The following is a 9,844-nucleotide window of genomic DNA, read 5'->3' on the forward strand; positions in this document are numbered from 1 at the left end:
TCCCTGCCCTCAGCCTGGAACTTTGTCTATACCAGTAGTATCCAGAGTCTCCCAGTTAGGAAGATGATGCTAGGGACACTTACCCATCTGTGCCTCAAGCAGAGGAGGGCTTATATTCTGAGATTCCACATAATATTTCATTGGAAAAATAGACTGCTCCATTAAAAATTTCAAAAACCACTGGTCTTTGGTTTTCTACCTGCTTAATCTGTCAAAACATCAAGTTAAATTGCAGACTGCTTGTTTAAATGTCTTTGTTAACTTCAAATGGCAGAGATAGGAAGGCTAAAAAAATTGGAAACTCAAAACAGGACAGCTCCCTACCAAGTTTTATCAGGACCATAAAACATTCAAAGTACAAAAATATACCATCTCTAATGGCTCAGCTAAAAAAAAGAAAAAAGGGGTCAGCCGAGTGGCTCAGTTGGTTAAGAGCTTGCTCAAGAGTTTGAGCTCTGAGCAATAGCGGTTCAAGTCCCGGCCCAAGCTGAGCAGCTGCTGAGCTGCCAACAGGTGGCAGGATGGCTCAGCTAAAAAAAATCCAAAAAAACCAAAAATATACCATCTCTATGAGAAACAGCAACCTGAATTTAGTCACAAAAGGAACAAGGAAGTGATTTTTTAATGGCAGCTTTCACAATTTACAAACTGGTAAATGCTTGGATGTATGTAGTAGTTGAGCTACATTGTGAGGCTTTCTCAAAGGAATTCCTTTATCTCACATTGCAGGTGGGAAACTGGAACCAGACTCAATTTATTAAAACTACTTTCCTAGCAAGATGATCAAGGCATCTTCCTGCAAATGGCTGAAGTACCACCGCTGCTTTGGCCATTCTATGGGGGCATGGCGCCATCTTGTGGCCACTCTCAAACCACATTAATAGAGTACAATTCCAGCATGTTACCTTGGAGTTAAGAGAACATTACATTCTGCCTGAAGCCTGGGGTACCCGAGATCGTTTTCAAAGAACGTGCCATTCTGGTTACTTTTATAATTTTATTGACTCTTTTCTCATACCTTTAAAACAAAAACAGTACATGACAACAGTTTCTTATCCCAAAATCTCAACTCAGTTAATTGCCTGAAAGAGGCCATGAGAACTTCGCCACCTTATGCCTCTGAATAACCACTGTAAAGACTCAAGTTACACAGTGAGTTCAAGTTTCAGCCCACCCCAGGACAGTCAGTAATCAAACCCCTGTTGCTGACTCCACTTTCCGCCTGTTATTTCTCAGTAGCTCTTCCTATCTGTTAAGACTGGGTCTTCCTGCTGGCTGTCCCTCAGGGTGGGTCAAGGATGAACCAGAGAAGTGCAGTCTGGCTCACCATCACCGGCCACCAGTTGGCTAGCCAGGAAATCATTTCCGTATAGTCATTTGTCTCCACCATTTATCTCCTATCTTCTTCAAAACTTGTTGCTATCACTTTTATGTAACAATGGATTCAGTGTCCATTAAATTGAAAGGTGGTTTGAGCCTGACATGCTTTCCTGAGCTAAAAAAAGAATGAACCTCTGTGTCTTTCCTGCCATAAGATCAAGTAAAAAAGGGAAAAGCACTACTGAGAAGGGTAACGCTACAGAAGCAATGCAAGCAATCCCTTCACTGCCCCCCCTGGAGGTTTCTCAAGCACTAGCTCTTGAGGGTACAAGGCAGATACTCTTGGGTCAAGGAGGTATAATGAAGGGAAAATCGTTTATTTTCTCCTTTTAAATTTCCCTGCTGCCCCAGTTTTTGCCTTCTTAGCAGATCCCTTGGGGGGTTCTGGCTCCTTGCGCTTAGCTGAAGAGAGAGAGCCAGTCACCTTGAAGAAATCATCCAGGCGGCCTTGGGTGCTGCCCTGGCGGCTCTTGCTCAGCCGCTTGACCCCACTGCGGATTCGTTCCTCAGAGAACTGCTTTTCACCACACATGAACTTGACGAGCTCTTCTTCATTTGGCTCACTCCACTTCAGCTCCACAGACTCTGGGTCCAGCACCTCAGGCTCCAGGAAGAGCTGCTGAGCCTCCTTGTGCAGCCAATTTTCTGGCACGGGGTACTTGTTGGGGTCAAGTCGACGCACAATCTCCTCGATGCTCTTGTGCTTCTGGATGAGGTCCACAGCCCGCTTGGGCCCAATGCCCCGAATACTCTCACAGTAGTCACTGCCCAGTAGGATGCACAGGTCTACAAACTGCTCCTGGTTCAGGCCCAGCTCCTGCAGAATCCGGCTCAGGTGGAATTCCTGGATGGGCAGCTTCTTGGCCTCACTGGCAGTCAGGTGCCGCATTAGCACAGGGCTGCCAAAGGTCAGACAATCCATGTCCTCCGTGGCTGCAGCATAGACTTTGCCAGCCTTCACCAGGGCTGCACAGCTGGCCTCGGCCTCACTGGGTGCATCGAGGTACGGGATGCCCATGAGGCTCAGTAGATGCTTGCACTCATCATTGTGTTGCTTGGTGACCTTCACCAGTCGCTTAGTAAACTTCTCCACGTCCTCCTCAGTCCCAGCAGCCTGAGCCTGCTCCAGCTGCTTCTCCGCCTCAGCCCGTCGCTCACTGCGTTTGGCCAGCTCACCTGACTTGAGCTGTGGGGGCTTGCCATCAAAGATATACACGGGCTTGATGCCATTCTCCATCATGCGGATGGTACGGTAGAACATGCCCATCAGGTGGCTGGTGGTCTCCCCCTCCTCATTCTGCAGCACATCCCCACCCTGGCGAACAGCAATCAGGAACTGATAAATGCTCATGGAGGCATCGATGGCCACCTTGCGGCCAAAGTAGCTCTTGATGTCATTTTCCCGGATGGCACTGGGGGCCACATCAGCAATCAGTTTGGCCAGGCCTTGAATACCCATAGCAATACAGAGGGACAGCTGAAAAAGAAAGGCAAGTTAAGACAGGGAGGATCTTAAGGGTGCAAAAAGAGTAAGGGTTATAACTGGTGCTATCTTACAACTTCATGCCTTCAGGTAAACAAACTGAGCACAATAAAAAGAACACCAAGCCAGCACAGCAGAAGATGAAAAAATGAACAAGACAAAGTTTCCACTGTCAAGAAAGTTGGTCTAGCAAGGAAGTCCACTCAAGTAATACTAAGGCTTCCCAAGAATCAGGAAATAAACTGGATGCTAAGAGGAGTAAGGCACTATTATGTCCTTGAGGGACTTAAAATTTTGTAGTAAGGCAGCAGTAGAGCTAGCATGCAATAAAGGCTATAGTAGGGCCGGCCGAGTGGCGCGATGGTTAAGAGCTGGCTTGGGATGCCAGAGGGCCCCGGTTTGGATCCCACATATGAGGGCCAGTGACACTGCCCTCTACAGCTAAGATGCTGAACAACGGCTCAACCTGGAGCTGGGCTGCCGTGAGTCGCTGGCAACGGCAGCCACTGCTGTGGTGGGTTGCCATGGGCTACCATGTGTAGCCAGTAGCCAGCGTGAGCGGCCAGCAGCCGCCCTGAGCGGCCGACCAGAAACCAGCAACTGATCTGCCTCGCCCGGGAAGAGCGCAATGATGGTGCCAACTTGAGCCAGTGCAACAACGTCCTCCACAACTAAAGAACAAAAGGACAGCAACTTGTCTATTCCCCTTTCCCAATTCCCCAATAAAAATCTTTGAAAAAAAAAAAAAAAGGCTACAGTAGATGTCCGCATCAAGGAGCACACAAATCCAGAGTGCCTGGTTCAACTTGAGGAGTCCAGGGATCATAAAGGCAGAATTGAGTCCTGACGGGGCAGGCAAATACTGGTTAGACAATGAAGGTGAGATGAGACAGTTATAAAAACAACCATAAAACATGGCTCACTGTGTAAAGTGGTAAAATAAACATGAGGACCCATCTTCTTGCCAATTCGTGAACAACACGTTCATTCCTCCTTTATGCCTTTGTACCAGTCACTGAACACCCCCAACTCATTCCTCTGCCTGCCTCCTCTTAGCAGCTGTGATGGTTAGTTTTATGTGTCAACTTGGTTAGGCTATAATATCCAATTATTTAATCAAACACTAATCCAGGTTTTGCTGTGACAGTTATTTTGTAGATGTGGCTAACAACTATAACCAGTTGACTTTACGTAAAGGAGATTGCTCTCCATAACGGGGGTGGGCTTCATCCAAACCATCTGAATGACCTTAAGAGCAAAAAACAGGTTTCATGAAGAAATTCTGCCTGAAGACCGTAGCATCAACTCCTGCCTGAGTTTCCAGCCTGCCGACCTGCCCTACAATTTTCAAACATGCCAACCCCTACAATCACCTGAGCCAATTCCTTAAAATAAACCTCTTTAGATATGTTTGTGTGTGTGTGTGTGTGTGTGTGTGTGTGCGTCTCCTATATCCTATTTGTTCTAGTTCTCTGAAGAACACTGACTGGTTATAGCAGCCTTGAGAGACTGGCAAAAATAACACCTTGAACGGGAGTAATGTGGCTTCCTCATACATGGCATTAATCTCCCTTCAGGATCCCCCAGCACTTAAGAGTTCCTACTTTTACCACGATATTGCTAGTGTTTTAAGTCTTCCCCTTTGTATTTTCGCCCCACCACTCAGTGGGAAATGTGAATTCCATGGCTCCTACCCACCCCATGTCCTGATCTAGACACTCAGCCCAGTGCTGCATTTCTGTGGTTCAGGCCCCTTAACAAATATTTCCTAGGGCAGTGCTCCCCAAACTTCAGTGAGGCCCAAGCCACCCTCGCACTTTTTTGTCACGTCCAACTAAAACCTGTACTTTCAATTCATTTACTATTTTCTTTAAATGGATACCATTTAAACAAAGAACTAAGTGGAAAGAGAGAGCTCATCTCAAGCAATATATCAGTTATATGTTAATATGTGTTAAATGTGTAACTATTAAAAAGGATTTTTTCGGGTGCCTCTTAAAGTCACCGTGCACCCACTGATGCTGTGTCCGACGCTCTAAGAAATATTGTACTAGGCTTTCTAATTGTTCCTACTCCTCCTTCACAGGGTTCTTTCTAAATAAAGCATCAATGACCCTGTTACAGTCCTTTCTCGAATTAAGTCCAACACTTCAGCATGGTGTCAAGTTCTTCTATGCGCTGGTTCCCACCCTACCTTTCCAGTCTGGTACCCGGTGGAAATGTTGGGATAAAGCCTGCCTCCGCTCACTTTTGCTCTGCTGTGCTCGCCACCCGCCATCCTCAAGCCGCTTCTCCAAGGTCCCCCTCGTTTTGGTTCCCCTGTGAATGTCTGGGGCCTTGAATCTAGGGACCAGCATTTACCATCTGTGTAGCATCACTGTCACTTAGTGTGTGATACGACTAAGCCATTGGCGTTTGGTTTTCTCATCTATAAGAGGAATACCATGCCTGTCTTGCAGAATTACTGTGAGGGTTACCGGAGGTGATCGCTGAAAAACTCCCGACACGCACTAGGTGCTCTGCAAACGTTCCCCCCACCCCAGAACCCACAAAAGAAGCTCTGGTTTATGCTTCAAGCTGGCTGCTTTGCTTGAACGTGTACTGAGAAGACAATGTGTTCTTAGCCCGTTATTCTGCCACAGCATCCGACCGAGGGGCCTAAACAAGTTTAAAACTTTCTCATCCAGGATCTTAGTCAAAATACACAACGACCCCATGAAGTGCAAGTCATTCTCCTCCTTCTACAAATGAATAAAGAGGCTCGGAGGTTATGAGACGGGCCCAAGTCCCACAGCGGCAAAGTGGCAGGACCGCACTGGCGCCTCCGTCCCGAGCGGCAGCCGCTGCACCACAGCCTCCAGCGCAAAGCGGACCCCGCCGCTCTCGGAGACACTTCCCATGGGGTCTCACCTGGCCTTACAGGCGCGAGGCCTCGGCAGCTACCGCTTGGTCCGGTGTCACGCTGGACAGTCCTCAGCCCCACTCCCGCCTCAGCTCGACCACGGGTCGCCGCTCGCTCCGCGCCTTCCAAAGCCCGCGCTCCCGTCACGTGACCCGCCGCCGCGCACAGCCTCCTGGGAAGTGTAGTGCAGGCCCCGGCTCCCTCGGCCAGCTTCTCTCACGACAAACAGTCCAGCGTGAACGGACTCGCTCAGCGACCCAACACCTCCCTTTTCACCGCTTCCCGTACTCCATCCCAGGTCCTCGCAGGCCCCAGCTCCCGCGACACCTCAAACCACAGGACTACAAGATCCACAATGCCACTTGCGCGGGTGAACGTCCTCTCCCGGCTGAACAGCGCGCCTGCTCCTTGCCGACGTGTTCTTCCGGTGGCGGAGCGGCGGATTAGCTAGCGCCCGGCAAAATGGTGAGAGGGTTGAGGGGCGTTCTGAACAAGGCTGTGAGGACCCCTCAGAGTCCATTCCACACCCCGTTTCTCTCGCAGAGGCCTCGGACGCCAGTGATTCAGAGAGCGGGAGGCTCCTGTATCCTCCGGCTTGGGCTGAGGGGCGGGAAAGGGTCGCCCCTTGCCATGGACTCCTTAGGCTGAGGTTTTGATCTCGCGAGTTTTAAGGGTGAGGGGCGTGAGGTGCAGTTGTAATATCTTGGAGCTTTTTATCTCTGTTACCCGTGATCAGGCTGTTCTATCTGGAAAGTTCTTTCCTCTGCCGAACTCGTGCTTATCTTGCAAGGCCCTGGGCAAAAGTTACCTTCCTGGCGAAGCATTTCTAACTGTCTCAGACACTTTGCCGCTCTCTCCTGGGAGCTCCCACAACCTCTGCGCAGACCTCTTGCCACGTGTCCTGCACTTCTTTGTTATCTGTCACGCCTCCTGGTGACCACCATCTGACGTGCCTCTAGCTTTGGGATGATGTTTATTCATCTTTGTATTCCCAGTGCCAACCACAGGGCCTGCAATTGGAGGCTCAATAAATGGCAGCGATTGTTTTTGTCATAAATTTTAGGGGGGGGGGCATGAATGTTTGTTGAATTGCATTCCAGTGTCTCCTAGAACAATGGGGTCAATTTACGTCTCTAGAGTTGTTATGTTCAGGATTTTAGAAGCGTTGGCTGGTGGGTGACAATGGAAGTTAACATTTGTACAGAACTGTATGTTTACAACCCTCTTTCACTGGCATTATCTCATAATCTCCCCTAAACCTTGGGGAGGAAACAAACACCTATTGAGCAACTACTTTATGCCAGGCAGTAGCCAGATGCTTTGACGTTGGTCATCTTTCTTATATCATAAACCAACCCTGTGAGATAGGTATTATAAGTACTTGACTGAGATTCATGCTATTCAGTAGAGCCAGAATTTTAACTGATGTCTTGCCCTGTGTATCCTGGGATGCCATGATACAGAATTACGTGAGAAGAAATACAGAATTCGAATTTGAGATCTGGGTACCGGTCCAGTGTCCACAGACATGGGTCCATGAAGCTCCTAAAATTATAGGCAGACTTTTTTCTTACATGCGGTTTTTCCCAGGCAGAGTCCATACCTTTCATCACGTTTTTTTTTTTCACAGCGGTCCGTGGTCTCAAAAAATGTTAAGGACCCATTGATCTACAGCTAATCAGTCACCTTCCATGTCTCAGCCTCGTGACTCCGCCTCCCTGCTTGTCTCATATCGAAAAGACAAAATGCCACTTTAAGATGTAATTGTTGTCGTTCCCAAACTGAATCACTTGATGTTGGTTCTGAAGAATTTCCATATTTCCCAAGCTGCAACAGGCCTTTAGCAGTCACAGCAGCATGAGGCTCCTTGATAACCCCATAGTCGCGCGCCCCTACCCCCCCCCCCCCCAGTTGAAGTTGTGGGATTCTTTCATGGCTCTGATCTCATATCCTGCCCTAGGAGCTCGAGGCCATGAGCAGATACACCAGCCCGGTAAACCCTGCTGTCTTTCCCCATCTGACGGTGGTGCTGTTGGCCATTGGCATGTTCTTCACCGCTTGGTTCTTCGTGTATCCTTTGACTGAGCAGTCAGTGGGCCAGAATTAATGATGTGGGAAGCTGAATCAGAGAGCATGCTGGGTACAGTGCACCCTGCCAGTTCTGTTCTGGTGTGGGGACGGAAGAAGGTAAGGAGGTTGAGGGAAGGCTATTGATACCCAAGGTCAGGTTATGGCCTTATTTTCCAAGTCCAGGCGAGCTCAGTGTACTCTTCAGATTTCTGGGATAGTAAGCAGAGGGCCTGGCTAGACTGGAGGCTGGGGCTAGGAGATCGCAGGTTGGGAAAGTGGTGTAAGGAGGGGTGCTCTCAGGTGTCAGGACATCTGAGGACAGTCCAGCTCCACCATGCATTAGCGGTGTTACCTGGGGCAAGTGACCTAACCCTCTGGGTCTCATTTTCTTGCTGGGTGGTATGGCGCACCAGAGGCCAGGTCATCTCTTGGGCACCTTTGCATGGCTGCACCAAGCCAGACAGGCTTCCCGGAAAGCCTGTGGCCCGTACCTTTCCCCCAGAGCTGCCCTGGCCAGGCTTCCTGCTCTGTGAAGTCCATCTGTTGTTTCTCCTTGACCACCCTGCCAGTTATGAGGTCACCTCCACCAAGTACACTCGCGACATCTACAAAGAGCTCCTCATCTCCTTGGTGGCCTCGCTTTTCATGGGCTTTGGGGTCCTCTTCTTGCTGCTCTGGGTTGGCATCTACGTATGAGCTCCGAAGGGTAAGCGCTGTGACAGGTGGGGCAGGTGGGGTCCTTGGGCCTGCACAACCCCTTGGTTAATGGAGACAGACTCAGCAGAATGGATGGGGACACCAGACACATGTGCCTCTTGCCCTGTTCCTAATGTTCTCAACTGAGCCAGTTGTGACCTACTTTGTCAGTCCTAAGCCGTGCCCACTGCCCAGGGCCTCAGTCTGGCTTTGGGATGTACTACGTAGGGCTGTGGATGCATGCCTCCCGTGGTTATGCATTTGCATTCTTAATACATCATACGCCATTGACTTGGAGACGCTGCTGGGGAGTGGGCCAGAGGGGCTCAAGGTCTGGGGCTTAAAACTTGCTACACGGCATTTTGATTAGTCTGAACGTTTTCAGGCATTGAAATAAATCTTGACTAAGTGATAAAAAAGCAAACCAACCCCTCTCCTCACTGCCCCCCCCCCCGCCAAAAAAAACCCAAACACCCACCTTGCTGCAGATAACCCACCAAACAGGTCACAGAATTGGCTCTAGTGGCTTAGTTTCCAAGGAGTGTGCCCGTCAGCCCTTGCCCCAGGATCATAGGGGTTCCATGAGGGAAGTTGGTGAAAAGAAGAATCATTGGTCTCATTTTGATTCCCTTCTCTTGCAGGTTCCAACCAGGCAGCTTCACCGAATTCCCACTTTTGTAAATTAATTTTTGTAACTATTTCTGGAAATGTTCCACTGGCTGCTCACAATAAAGGCAGATGTGTGACCATCCTGTCTGGTGCCCATTCTGTGAGGTGGGGATGGTGCTGGGACCTACCTGACTCCCCCAGTCCCAGCCCTTCCCGTTTCTCCTTTGCCTGTCAGGTGGTTCCTGCTGGATGCCCTGCTCTCTACTTAGGAGGGGCAAGGGGGGTGTAGGAGGGGTGTCTTGTCCTTGGAAATGAAGGCTTACCTGTGGATAGGAAGAGGCAGGCCCACCCTCTTCTGTTGTTTCCAGAGCAGACTTCTCTAGGAACCCACACCAATCATGACTGCCCTGGGTCAGTCCCCTGCTCTAAATGTAGCCACCCTTCTATGGGCTGGTTGACCCTCGCAAGGCCCAGTGTTCCCTAAGAAGGCTTTTTGTTAGGATGACTACTTTTCACCCATGTAGGGCAGCAGTGGGTCCGTGGGGTACGGCTAGGGGAGGGGGCGGCTGAGCCCTGTTCCTAAGCCTACTGTGAAGCTAAGCAGGCTAATGGGGTACAAGGCATCTGTCTGGCTCAGGGGCCCCAGAGATTCCAGTTGGTCCTAGCCCCACAAGTGACGCCATCTCCCACCAGAACAATCTCAA

General features: G+C 49.7%; 2 protein-coding genes across 2 annotated transcripts; one reads left to right on the forward strand and one right to left on the reverse strand.

Annotated features, from left to right (window-relative positions):
* Window positions 1-980: 980 nt before the first annotated feature.
* On the reverse strand, window positions 981-6,032 carry FEN1 (flap structure-specific endonuclease 1). Its single transcript, XM_019655931.1, has 2 exons — window positions 5,774-6,032; window positions 981-2,857 (listed from the first exon to the last, which is right to left on the reverse strand). The coding sequence occupies exon 2, from the start codon at window positions 2,837-2,839 to the stop codon at window positions 1,697-1,699; it is 1,143 nt and encodes a 380-aa protein (XP_019511476.1). The 5' UTR covers window positions 2,840-2,857; window positions 5,774-6,032; the 3' UTR covers window positions 981-1,696.
* Window positions 6,033-6,129: 97 nt separating this feature from the next.
* On the forward strand, window positions 6,130-9,282 carry TMEM258 (transmembrane protein 258). The gene is made up of 4 exons (XM_019655932.1): window positions 6,130-6,230; window positions 7,726-7,835; window positions 8,405-8,541; window positions 9,173-9,282. Exons 1-3 carry the CDS (start codon window positions 6,228-6,230, stop codon window positions 8,529-8,531), a joined length of 240 nt encoding a protein of 79 aa, XP_019511477.1. The 5' UTR covers window positions 6,130-6,227; the 3' UTR covers window positions 8,532-8,541; window positions 9,173-9,282.
* The last annotated feature ends 562 nt before the right edge of the window (window positions 9,283-9,844 follow it).

The sequence above is a fragment of the Hipposideros armiger genome, unplaced genomic scaffold (genome assembly GCF_001890085.2).
Source record: "Hipposideros armiger isolate ML-2016 unplaced genomic scaffold, ASM189008v1 scaffold_253, whole genome shotgun sequence".
Classification (NCBI taxonomy): domain Eukaryota; kingdom Metazoa; phylum Chordata; class Mammalia; order Chiroptera; family Hipposideridae; genus Hipposideros; species Hipposideros armiger.